General features: G+C 34.6%; 1 protein-coding gene across 1 annotated transcript; it reads right to left on the bottom strand.

Annotated features, from left to right (window-relative positions):
• Positions 1-5,580: 5,580 nt before the first annotated feature.
• LOC132741335 (glycerol-3-phosphate acyltransferase 3-like) lies at positions 5,581-12,133 on the bottom strand. Its single transcript, XM_060729479.1, has 4 exons — positions 12,004-12,133; positions 11,315-11,443; positions 9,614-9,693; positions 5,581-8,564 (listed from the first exon to the last, which is right to left on the bottom strand). Exons 1-4 carry the CDS (start codon positions 12,061-12,063, stop codon positions 8,477-8,479), a joined length of 357 nt encoding a protein of 118 aa, XP_060585462.1. The 5' UTR covers positions 12,064-12,133; the 3' UTR covers positions 5,581-8,476.
• Between the last annotated feature and the right edge of the window lie 2,246 nt (positions 12,134-14,379).

The raw sequence follows: 14,379 nt of genomic DNA, 5'->3' as shown, positions 1-14,379 counted from the left end.
AGCTAGAGCTAAGATATTTAGCATGAAACATGTTCTAATAGGTGTCTACCAAGTTTGTTCAAATAAAAGCCCTGGGGTCAAAATTGGCCCCGTCCCGGGGGTCATTGATTTCCTTATATGTGTATAGCAAAAGCTTATAAAATCTTCTTTGAAAAAACCCAGATAGCTAGAGTTTAGATATTAAGCATGAAACATCTTCTAGTGAGTGTGTACAAAGTTTGTTCAAATAAAAGCCCTGGGGTGAAAATTGGCCCCGCCCCGGGGGTCATTGATTTTCCCTATATGCATATAGTAAAAACTTAAAAATCTTCTTTTAAAGAACTCAAAGAGCTAGAGCTTAGATATTTGGCATGAAACATCTTCTAGTGTGTGTCTACCAAGTTTGTTCAAATAAAAGCCCTGGGGTCAAAATTGGCCCCTCCCCGGGGGGTCATTGATTTTCCCTATATGCATATAGTAAAAACTTAAAAAATCTTCTTTTAAAGAACCCAAAGAGCTAGAGCTAAGATATTTAGCATGAAACATGTTCTAATGGGTGTCTACCAAGTTTGTTTAAATAAAAGCCCTAGGGTGAAAATTGGCCCCGCCCCGGGGGGTCATTGATTTTCCCTATATGCATATAGTAAAAACTTAAAAAATCTTCTTTTAAAGAACTCAAAGAGCTATGGCTAAGATATTGAGCATCAAACATGTTCTAATAGGTGTCTACCAAGTTTGTTCAAATACAAGCCCAGGGGTCAAAATTGGCTCCGCCCCGGGGGTCATTGATTTTCTTTATATGTGTTTAGCAAAAACTTTAAATCTTCTTTGAAAAAACCCAAATAGCTAGAGTTTAGATATTAAGCATGAAACATCTTCTAGTAAGTGTCTACAAAGTTTGTTCAAATAAAAGCCCTGGGGTCAAAACTGGCCCGGCCCCAGGGGTGTCATTGTTTTTAACTATATGTGTATAGTAAAAACTTTAAAAAAATCTTCTTTTAAAAAGCCCAATGAGCTAGAGCTTAAATGTTTAGCATGAAACATCTTCTTATGGGTGTCTACCAAGTTTGTGCAAATAAAAGCCCTTGGGTTAAATTGGCTCTGCAACGTTGGGGGGGGGTGGGGGTTGGGGGGGCCTATATACAGGTGAGCGACCTCAGGGCCATCATGGCCCTCTTGTTTTATATTTTTGCTATAATATATACTAATATTTACTATCCTAACATTTGCTGTCAGTATGAAAAAAATGTTATATTTATGCCACCGCAGCATCTGCGATGCGGTGGCATATAGCGATTCACCTGTGTGTGTGTTTGTTTGTGTGTGTGTGTGTTATATAGATTATATAGTGAACTTAAAAAATCTTCTTGTGAAAAACCACTAGTCCAATTTCAACCAAACTTGGCAGGATTGATCCTTGGGGGAAGGCCTTCCAAAGTTGTTCAAAGAATTTCATTCCATGCAGAATTCTGGTTGCCATGGCAACCAAAAGGAATTATAAGAATAAATTTAAAAAATCTTCTTGTAAAGACCCAAAAGGCCTTGAGCTTAGATATTTTGCATAAGGCATTGTCTGGTAGACCTCTACCAAGATTGTTCAAATTATAGCCCTGGGGTCCAAATCGGCCCCGCCCCGGGGGTCATTGATTTTCACTATATGTACATATAGTAAAAACTTAAAATACCTTCTTGTCTGAAGGTACAAGGCTTAGAGGTTTGATATTTGGTATGTGTTATTATCTATAGGTACTCTACCAAAGTTGTTCAAAGTTTGCCTCTAGTGTCAAAGTCAGCCCCACCCCGGGGGTCATAGGTTTTTCATATATGTATATAGTAAAAACTTCAAAAAATCATCTTCTCTAAATTCACAAAGGCCAGAGGTTAGATATTTTGCATGAAACATTGTGAAGTGAACCTTTAGCAAGATTGTACAAATTATAGCCCTGGGGTCAAAATTGGCCCTGCCCTGGGGGGTCATTGATTTCACTATGTACATATAGTAAAAAATCGTATTGTCTGAAGGTACAAGGCTTAGAGGTTTGATATTTGGTATGTGTTATTATCTATAGGTACTCTACCAAAGTTGTTCAAATTTTGCCTCTAATGTCAAAATTAGCCCCCTCGGGGATCACAGGTTTTCCTAATATGTATATAGTAAAAACTTAAAATATCATCTTCTCTAAATTGACAAAGGCTTGAGATTAGAATTTTTACATGAAACATTGTGTGGTGAACCTCTAGTAAGATTGTTCAAAGTATAGACCATGGGTCAAAAATGGCCAGCCCCGGGGATCATTGATTTTCACTATGTACATATAGTAAAAAATTAAAAAATCTTATTGTCTGAAGGTACAAGGCTTAGAGCTTTGATATTTGGTATATGATATCATGTATAGGTACTCTACCAAAGGTGTTCAAATTTTGCCTGTAGTGTCAAAACTAGCCCTGCCCCGGGGTCATAGGTTTTCCTTACATGTATATAGTAAAAACTTTAAAAAATTATCTATTCGAATTGACAAAGGCTAGAGGTGAGACATTTTGCAGTAAACATTGTGTAGTGAACCTTTAGCAAGATTATTCAAATTAAAGCCCTGGGGTCAAAATTGGCCCCGCCCCTGGGGATCATTGATTTTCAGTCACTATGTCATGAAGTAAAAAAATAAAATCTTATTGTCTGAAGTTACTAATCTTATAATAACAGATAGGTAAGTGATCTATGCATGATGGCAATCTGTATAGAAACTAAAAAAATGTGTTCCTACATTACTATTTAGTGTTGTATTTATGCGGTGGCATGGCATTTTTTACAAATGCAATCTTGTTTTATAAAATGATCAATTTCAATGGTTTGTCATTTTAACTGTTTTTATAACAAAATACATTAAAATTTATCTGAAGAATTACTGATGTAATTGTTACTGTAAATTTATAAAAAATAGAGCCTGTGTGGTTAAGGTTGCTGGCCTAAGATCCCCTCCCTTTCATCATGGTATGTTTGCTGGCCTCAGGTCACCTCCCTTTCATCATGGTATGTTTGCTGGCCTCAGATCACTCCCTTTCATCATGGTATGTTTGCTGGCCTCAGATCACTCCCTTTCATCATGGTATGTTTGCTGGCCTCAGATCACTCCCTTTCATCATGGTATGTTTGCTGGCCTCAGATCACCTCCCTTTCATCATGGTATGTTTGCTGGCCTCAGATCACTCCCTTTCATCATGGTATGTTTGCTGACCTCAGATCACCTCCCTTTCATCATGGTATGTTTGCTGGCCTCAGATCACCTCCCTTTTCATCATGGTATGTTTGCTGGCCTCAGATTACCTCCCTTTCATCATGGTATGTTTGCTGACCTCAGATCACCTCCCTTTCATCATGGTATGTTTGCTGGCCTCAGGTCACCTCCCTTTCATCATGGTATGTTTGCTGGCCTCAGGTCACCTCCCTTTCATCATGGTATGTTTGCTGGCCTCAGATCACTCCCTTTCATCATGGTATGTTTGCTGGCCTCAGATCACCTCCCTTTCATCATGGTATGTTTGCTGGCCTCAGATCACTCCCTTTCATCATGGTATGTTTGCTGACCTCAGATCACCTCCCTTTCATCATGGTATGTTTGCTGGCCTCAGATCACCTCCCTTTCATCATGGTATGTTTGCTGGCCTCAGATTACCTCCCTTTCATCATGGTATGTTTGCTGACCTCAGATCACCTCCCTTTCATCATGGTATGTTTGCTGACCTCAGATCACTCCCTTTCATCATGGTATGTTTGCTGGCCTCAGATCACTCCCTTTCATCATGGTATGTTTGCTGGCCTCAGATCACCTCCCTTTCATCATGGTATGTTTGCTGGCCTCAGATCACTCCCTTTCATCATGGTATGTTTGCTGACCTCAGATCACCTCCCTTTCATCATGGTATGTTTGCTGGCCTCAGATCACCTCCCTTTCATCATGGTATGTTTGCTGGCCTCAGATTACCTCCCTTTCATCATGGTATGTTTGCTGACCTCAGATCACCTCCCTTTCATCATGGTATGTTTGCTGACCTCAGATCACCTCCCTTTCATCATGGTATGTTTGCTGGCCTCAAATTACCTCCCTTTCATCATGGTATGTTTGCTGGCCTCAGATTACCTCCCTTTCATCATGGTATGTTTGCTGGCCTCAGATTACCTCCCTTTCATCATGGTATGTTTGCTGGCGTCAGATTACCTCCCTTTCATCATGGTATATTCAAATCTTGATAGAACTTTCGATTCTTTCATAGAAAGTATGTACACAGCTGTGTAAGATGATTCTATTGAGGTTCCTCTATGTAATGTAGTTATATGACCTTATTGAAGTCAGTCAAGTCTTTTTGCAAAATATAACCCCATTTGGACTGTTTTTAATTACTTTCCAGCAACGAGAGAAGTGGGGACAAGTCTTGTTCAATTGTAATGAGCATTTTAAGACCATTGTTTTTAGTCCCCTACCAGTTTACCGAAGGGGACTTTAGGTTTACCCTCCGTCAGTCTGTCCATCCTCAAAACTGGATCCCGCAATAATGCAAAAAGTACTGGAAATATTTCTATGAAACTTGATATATGGATAGATGGCAGCATGGAAATTATGCACACTTTTTTCTTTTCTTCCCATGTTAAAAATTCTGGTTGTTATGGCAACAAATAGACTGAAAATATGGCAAATTTAACACATAAACTGGATCTAGTGATAATGCAAAAAGTACTGAAAATATTTTTATGAAACTTGAAATATGGGTATGCATGTCTTTTTTTTTCTCACCTAATTTGAAAAAAAAATTGGTTGCCATGGCAACAAATAGGCTTAAAACATGGCAAATATAACAATATTTGTGATTAGTCAAAAAAGCTGAAATTTTTTATGAAACATAAAATATGGATAGATGGTAGTATGGAAATTATACACATCATTTTAATCTTGACTATAGGGAGTATATATAGATATATTTACAGACTATTCTGGTCATCAACCACAACATATGTGACAAGGTTTTAACTCTAGCACAAAAATTATCAGAAATGCCTCCCTTGAACTTACATGAAAAAAATGTGTGCTTTTTAATAACTTAAATATTTTTAGTTGATTTTTCCTGGATACTGGCAACTGGACAGATTATTCCAAACACCACTTTAATAAAGCTTAACATTGTATACAAAAAAGGAAAACATGCAAAAATTCAAGTTGCAGTCTGTGAACCTTCACCGGGCAGATTTCATACCCCACTAGAGGATGAGTACAAAATTGTATTTTTAACCTCAGTCATCTTTGACCCTATGGCTATTTACCTTATTCCCAACCAAAGGGATTAGAAGTTGTTCAGTAGCAATACACCAAATATTTACAATTAAGGTGACATCAGAAAATCTATATGACTTACAAGAGATTAAGATACAACATACCAGCATGTGTACTCTCCCCTGTAATTATTTTTGACATAGCATAAAACATCAAACAATATGAGAAAGAAAAGGTGACTAGGAATGTCCAAATTAAAGTTAATTATATATCTACTGTCTTGCCACTTAGGCATCAGGTTTTAGAAGAGGGTAAGTGTTTGTTATAAAGAAAAATCAAGAACATTTTCCCATCCTTTATTTTTGTAAATATTCATGCAAATATAAAAACAATGTGAATATAGTTTTGAAACATAATAGTTCTTAAACAATATACTTACTACTTGTACAACATAAACATAGCAAAAACAATACATGATTATATAATAGAAAAAACCCAAATGACTAAATGTTAATATTATATAACATTGACTAGTATATACATTATAGGCAACTTTAAATAGCGACTGATTAATATTTGTGCTGATAGGACATGTGTAATTCATAATATATTTTATTATCATACTGAATTTCGGCTTACATCTCATATTGCTATATATCTATTCATCTGAGAACAACTCTTGCAGCTGTATCTGTATTTATAATCAGTATAAAGGTAACAAGCTATGGTCATAGGTCTGTATAGGTTTTTATATGGGTAACAATCACTTCAAAATACCTAAACTTAAAGAATGAGGTTTGTAAAGTCCTGTAAAGCTGATAGAGCATTTGAAAAATCAACCCTTAAAACAGTAGATAAATATTTCTTCTTGCAACATTTTATTCTGTTTTCTTCTATAATAACTTTCTCCAAAATCATTAAAAGAATATAAAAACATCATTGTATAATAATTAAATTATAATAAAATATACAACAACTTTACTACCTTTTAGCAAAAACCTTGTAACATAAAAATATATTTCATACTACAAGTTTTTCTACTAAAGGTCTTCTGTCTCATGTCAATGGTTTGGGGTTGGTGAAGCTAAATTTACGTAAGTCAAGTTTGAATACAAGAAGCAGATCATAATTCTATTTCCCCACCGCAGGTCATAAAATACATAAATAATTTCACACTCCTTCATTTAAAGAATTATTGATACATGTACATGTATTTCAAAAAGCACAACTGCTCATTATTGCAGTTAAATAAGTGACTTGAGATCTAAATTTTCAATATAATATTTAAAAATCTGATAAACATTATAATTATATTAACACCCTACCCAATATGGCTTACAGGACAAAATGGTCACTATAATAAATTGGAATAACAGCTAAACAAAAATATAGGTAACTCTTATGACAAATGGGAATATCTCATAGTTGCAATGACATATTCAAATAAAAAGTTAAAACAGCAGAAAAAGGAAAATAACAAGAAAGTAATTAAATGATTATTGTAAAATTAGTATTATGCTACTTGTCCATTAACAAAGGCTTTACCCTGCTGAAATTTTAAATTCACTTGTGCAACTCCCATATTTCTGGATGTGAAGATTTGAAGGTGGTCACCTGACAGTATAGAACCTGATCACACTACACACCTGCTGGCTCTTTATTGATGGCAAAGTATAGTAGGGTAACAGTTTTGAAGCCACTATACAATGTAGTGGCATGGATTTTTGGCAAAACTTAAGAGTGCTTTTGTATGTGTGGTGACAGTATGTAAAGTTTATAATTTATTTCAGAAACAGAGCATTGTAGCATTCTGACAGTAGAAAATATCAAGATTTATGTGATATAAATCACATACAAGTAGTGCTAGAAACAAAACGTTAACTGAACACAACTATTTTGACAAAAAAAAGAAAGAAAATAATGCCACTGTTTAAAAAGATTTAAACAACATACATAAATATGCACATAACTGTTGTAGTTTTAATGTACAATATTATATCATATTAATCTTATTACAGCTATACAGTGAATTCTACATCAAATTCATCAATAAGAACATAACTTGTAAGCATAACATCCAGTTTGTACATACTGGTAATGAAGATTTCACTCACATACCTGCCTGTATCTTACATTTTTCTGCCAGTTTTTTTTTTTATTTTTTTTATTTTGTCTGTTACTAGTACATACATGCTACTTTAAAGTCTAATATATATTCACACCTTAACTTCTACACCTAACACCTAACTTTTTTTATGCTGAATTAAACGAAAAATAAATAAAATGGACTGTAAATTACCCACAGAAAAAAAATCTGATATTTTTGTGATTATCATCAGCTTTGATATAGATTTATTTTTATGATTTTTTATTAAATATATTACTCAAATTTTCATCAAGTATATAATTCTTAATAGATACAGTTTGATAGTTTTTTAGAGTTAATCTCTTTAATTATTTTTCAATAGCATTATAATAAAGGTGAATGCCTCTTTACACAGGGATTGTAGGTTTAAGCCCTATTAGATCACTAGCAGGTTTCTTCATATGCTATCATTTATGATCTGCTTGAAGCAGAAAACCAATACAATACAGCGATCAAGGTAGTATTTTCTTTCTTAACTTTTATATCATGTATAATAGGATAAAGTGTAAAGCCAACTCATTCTAGTGAGAAATTCATACATGAAAACATCAGTATCTTTATTGTTAGGAGAGATGGATTTTTACTGAGTTTTATATTGTTATCATATTTACATTACTACATTTATTGTTCATTTTATTAATTCATGAATATTCTATTTATGGGTCACTCACCAGACTTGCGTATGTTTTTGCCTCATACCAATCATCAAGTGACATATTATAGACACATGTACCTTGTTATATAAACAGGTTTATACCAGTGCACAATATCAAAATACCAAATATAAACATTTTCTGGGAGAGAAAAAACTTATTAATTTGTGATATGTGAATACACTGCTTCAAAATCTAATATATTTATAATACATGTATAACTTTACCGTAATGAACAAATAATATTGCATGAAAAAATGACAAAAATAGCAAAGAAAGTTCTGACATACAATTAGAACAATAATTTTTACATTGAACAATTAACAAAATTGAAAATTTAGCATTAATATGCCTGCAACAATTAATCATTTATTTGCACTTGAATTACAAAAATCACAGAAATGAAAATGCATATAAAGAGATCACAACATGAAGGGCTACTCTACTTTCAGAAGTTTGCTGTAGTCACGTTGTGAAGATGATTTCCATGTTTCCTTTGCTTTCATTCTTTTCAGCTGACCATCCCTAACAAAACAAGCATTTTATGCACATCACTTAATTATTACAAAGTTTTTATTTCAATCTTTTAATTCTGAGATAAGGTGAATAAATGCTAACTATGGATCACCTATATTTAGTTTTAACAAGAGCCTCCCTGGCTAAGTGTTTAAAGTCCCTTGCTTGTCACCACACCATTTTGAGTTTACTTTAAGGACTTTCTCTTTCTAAGAATGAGATTGTGTATATAACCTGATAGCTTCCTACACAAATGAACTGAAATATACTTCATAAATAGAAACTTATGGAAGGTGGTGGTTCTACTCCCTCCAAACATGCACACAGAGGCCATCTCAATCTTTCTCTATCAGTGAAGATAATTCAAAGTTGTCATATAATTTTTACCAAAAAAGATACCCTAACAGATCTCTATGCTGGTTGGTAAAATGGTTATGGACATTTGCTTTACATCACCCGTACTAATACAATTGGAAGTTAATTGTAATATGCCATTACTAGAAAGCTGGAACATTATTCAACTTGGTTCTACCCCAATGCCTAATTTGTCCTCAAATGAAAGCTACGGGTTAATCATACAAGCTTAATAGAGAAAAGCAAAGCAAAATGTATAAACAATGTGTCAATCGATTTCTTATGCAAAGGAATAGCAGTCTGGTCGTCCAAAGGTTTAAGCCTCAGTCTATGTGGTATTACTGCTTAATATGTATAATGCTGGGCAGAGCTTAGCTGTTATCTTGCTTGACAGGACTTTCATTAAGTTTCAAAATTTGTAAGTCAGCGACTGAAAATGCCTGACATTGGAAGTCACATTATAAAGCAAAATCTTGAGTAATTGACTCCCAAACTTCCACAAATGGAAGCCCTGACTAGACCCAATATGGTTGATATTTTTCTTTGTAATTTATTTCTGCCAACATGTAGATAGTGTAAACAAATTATAAAATGCAGACTTGAATTTATGTAATAGTACTGTATATATGGATATAATCTCACAGCAACATAGCAGATTCTTATACAAATAATTACAATGTTAATGAAACAAAGTGAAAACTCACCATTCCAGGTCAACGAGACCCCCTTGTCTTGCTATTTCAGCTTTCACTCGACTGGCAAAACTCACTGAATCTTCACCATCCTACACGGTGACAACAAGTTTACAGTAGTATTTTATAAGTATGGAAATACATCTAGAGTTTATCCCTAATAAAACCTTAATTTTCTACACAATATCTGCACAAGGTTTGGGCTTAAAATTAGTCATCATAGACAATCAGCCATATTTTACCAGTTTCCACCAAAATCAACAACAAAATAATCGGGTCCAACAGAACAAAAACTGTTATTAGCTTCCAGCTTTTTAGAATGTTTTAAGCAGAAATAGACTAAATTGTTCAAATTTATATAGGCTAACAATGAACGCCTTTATCCTGTAAGTATGAAGTTACAAGACAGCAAGTCTTTGACAGTTTCAGACCAATAAAATGAATTCTTGATAAACATATTTTCAATGATGTACAAACTAAAAATTTAAAGCATTCAAAATCCCTTTGATGCTCTTGTAAAACATTCAAGCCAAGTCTTTAATTTCAATGAGGGTTTGTTTGTTTTGTTTGATTGGGTTTTACGTCACACTGACACAGTATAGGTCATTTGGCAACGTTCCAGCTTTACTGGTGGAGGAAGACCTCAGGTGCCCTTTTGTGCATTATTTCAGGCACAAACCGGCACTTAAGTAGAACCACAGACGTTCCGTAAGCTAGCTTGATAGCTTCCTCACGTGAAAGAATCCAAAGTCCCTGTCGGGATTCGAACACACAGCTGTAAGGGGCAAGTGGTTTGAACGACCTTAACCACTCGGCCATGGACACCCCCCAATGAGGGTCTAACACTAAACTGCAATAGAATCATCATGAAGGGCAATTAAGCAAAATTTTCAAAACAAGGGCTAATAACTTGAAAACAAGGTTGGGGATATCCATTTCTTTTTTCTTAAAATGTTTCTGTTATTATACAAAGTTAAAATATACTGAACCAAAAAAGAAACTTTCGCAAAGTATGTGCCAGTTGTTCAAGGGTACAACTTAGATGTACACACTTATATACATGTAGCAGCTTGTAAAACTCGTTTTGTTTGCAAAATCGGTCAGCTTATCCCCGTATAAAAGCCTGATATGTTTATTCAACGTAAAAATCGAGTTTCAAAAGGATTGAAAAACTGTACTAACATATCTACATTCAAACTTGGAGAAAGTTTCTTTTTTGTTTCAGTATAAATTCTATAACTGCATGTAGTATGTCTATTTGCAACCCCAGCATACACCTTTACACAAGTAAAGAAGCATATTCCTATTCCTGTAAATTACAGGAATAGGAATATGCTTCTTTACTTGTGTAAGACCTAGTCTTCACTAAGGTCAGTGAGTTATAGCAAACAAGAAAATCACTCTTACACTGACTTGTGTCTACTACTCTTGCTTTGAAATTAGGAACAGTTATAAAATATAAACTAGTCTGACTACACAGGAGTTCAGGCTGGCATGACTATATTGATGGATAGATCTTCACTCAAATAGTTGGCCCATAATGATCTGATCAGTTTAGTTCTGCTTTGTAATAGGAATAGCCCGAACAAAGTTTGATGGATTTTAATATCAAAAATCAAAATTGTGCAAGAAATAAACAGGTCAGACTGTATAGATGTGGCAAAATACTAATTAAGCTTCCATTAATGTAGTGACTGTGTTAATATGCATTACCAATCTTTTCATAGGAGGCAGGTACCAGACATCAACTACTAAAGCCCAGCTGGTCATGATGCGAAATATGTGAAATATCATACTATCTTTACTGCTGTTCCAAAATGCATCTCCAAATCTACTATCATACTGTAATAAAAACAATAGTATTAACATTTCATAGCATTATTATTATTATTGTTCAAATTATCTGACAGAGAAGGCTTAGACAACCAGGAAGCTACAGCTGTAGAGTTATTGAACAAAGAGATTTTTATCCCTCTTTCAAACCAACACTGTAAACGTCATTGGGTAACTTTCCAGCATTACTGGTGAAGGAAGACCTCATGTGCCCTTAAAGGCATTTTCTTTCACGCACAAGCTAGCTGCCATGTAAAACCAAGACCTTTACTAAAACTGTTCGGCATTAAGATAGCCTCCTAATATGGAAGAGTTTAATATATTCTATACAACAGATACTTTCATACCCAGCATGTTTAAATCTGGATAGAAATTAATTAAGATCAAGGGGGTTAACTGTTACTGTTCTACTAATCATTGTGGAATTTGCTTGACTTTCCATTTGTTTTTTATTTCTGCAAAATTTACCTAGTGATCTTCAATTTTTCTTTTACTTTTTGATAAACTAAGAATTTTCTTAAAGTGGTATTAAATGAGATTGTGTATAGTGTTAGACAATATAAACTTACTTTAACAGCTACTGGATAAACCACAGGAGACACTTCAAATCCTCCCTTTTTAAACATCATAACTGATGTGTTATTTATACATGTCCCTAAAATTGTGAGCAAATATCATAACGCAATGTTTTGACTTACACAAGGACAATTGTTAGGTCCAAAATATATTTAAAATTCACAGTTACAGAAAAAATATCAGAAGATTTTAAGTAAAACAAGATATGTTTGTAAAACATGTATGCCCCCTATCAGCAGCCAATAAGTCATGTGATAAGGTTATTATGCATGACTTCTGACCAAGTGATCAAACAATCAATAAGGGTTATCAAGTATCTACTGGTCATGAGCTTGACCTTTGACCCCTTGACCCAAAAGTCAATAGGGGTCATCTGCTGGTCACAACCAATCATCATACAAAGTTTGAAGTTCCTAGGCCTAAGCGTTTTAAATTAATTGATCAGAAACCGTTTTTACCTACAAGGTCAATGTGACCTTGACCTTTGACCCCTTGACCCCAAAATCAATAGGGGTCATCTGCTGGTCATGACCAATCACCATGCCAAGTTTGAAGTTCCTAGGCCTAAGGGTTCTTTTATAATTGATCGGAAACCGTTTTAATATACAAGGTCAATGTGACCTTGACCTTTGACCCCAAAATCAATAGGGGTCATCTGCTGGTCATGACCAATCACCATGCCAAGTTTGAAGTTCCTAGGCCAAAGCGTTCTTTAGTTTTTGATCAGAAACCGTTTTTACAGGGTTGCCAGCACTTTGGTGAAATAAAATTCCCTGACTTTTCCCTGACTTTTCACTGACCAATTCATGTTTTTCACTGACCAAAATCGTCAAACACATAAACAGCCTCCTGACCTCCCCTATAGCCGTCCAATCCTCCCATTATATTTTAGCATGTAAACTTGTATTTATTTTCCAAAATATAAAACATTTACATCAAAGTAATGATTCAAACATTGTGTTATACTATTCTTAACTATTTCTTTTCAAACACAGTGTGACTGTTGGTCAGTGAAACGTGAAACATATGACATGAAAATCAGAAGAATCATAATATAAGCATCTGTATTAGAAATCACATAAGTCACTCTTTCCTTCCTAGTAGTAACACATAAAACACCAAGACTATAAGAGTAATACTTATATGACAAAACTTAAAATTCAAACATCTCTAAACTATAAGAACAATAAACATTTCACACAGTTACTTGTATAAGGCATCATGATAAACTCCACAGATTGTGAAAACAAGAACATAGGGCTCATTTTGGCATATCATGAAATAATCACTATAAAATTAAAGACTTTGAATGAGTGAAGTAAGTAAGTGTGAAAAAAAAGTTAGTGTGAAAAACATAGCATTGCATAATTTAACCAGTTTCCATCATGTTTGCAAGACAAATCCTCTTGTACAATTTCTTAGTGTCAAAGCAAAAAGCAAAGCAGGTTATATGCCAATATGGTAGTTTGGTATACATGTATACTGACTAGATTTTGTTAGTAATTAAAAGCCCTGCTAGTGATCATGCCAGAAATAGCTAGACCAATACAGAAGACAGTGTACTGACTAGATATTGCTAGTAAGTCTTTAGGCTGAATGATGTTCTAAGGTAAATGATGGGTATTATAATCACTAAGTTAACATGTAATGCTTCTTAATATCACAGTTTACTGTTATTTGAATTTAATGCTTAACTGTGAGAGTTATAAAGTCAAATATAAAATGCCTAAAGACTGCCATAGCCAAGAAAGACCTTCAATGCGTATATTTTTCGACCTTTGAAATAATTTTTCCCTGACTTTTCACTGACTTTTCAGGATTGTCATTTTTCACTGACCAAATTTCAAAATTCCCTGACAATTCCCTGACCTTGAAAAAATACCCAATTTCCCTGACTTTTCAAGTCCGCTGGCAACCCTGTTTTACTTACAAGGTCAATGTGACCTTGACCTTTGACCCCTTGATCCCAAAATCAATAGGGATAATCTGCTGGTCATGACAAATCACCATACCAAGTTTGAAGTTCCTAGGCCTAAGCATTCTTAAGTTATTGATCAAAAACCGTTTTTACTTACAAGGTCAATGTGACCTTGACCTTTGACCCCTTGACCCAAAACTAAATAGGGGTCATCTGCTGGTCACGACCAATCATCATACAAAGTTTGAAGTTCCTAGGCCTAAGCGTTTTTAGTTAATTGATCATAAACCGCTTTTACCTACAAGGTCGATGTGACCTTGACCTTTGACCCCAAAATCAATAGGGGTCATCTGCTGGTCATGACCAATCACCATATTCAAGTTTGAAGTTCCTAGACCTAAGGGTTTCTTAAGTTATTGATCGGAAAGCATTTTTACCTACAAGGTCAATG

This window comes from Ruditapes philippinarum, unplaced genomic scaffold (genome assembly GCF_026571515.1).
Source record: "Ruditapes philippinarum isolate M1 unplaced genomic scaffold, ASM2657151v2 ctg627_1_1_1_1, whole genome shotgun sequence".
NCBI lineage: Eukaryota > Metazoa > Mollusca > Bivalvia > Venerida > Veneridae > Ruditapes > Ruditapes philippinarum.
The sequence above is the reverse complement of the archived record's forward strand: the minus strand, read 5'-3'. Positions and strand labels throughout refer to the sequence as shown.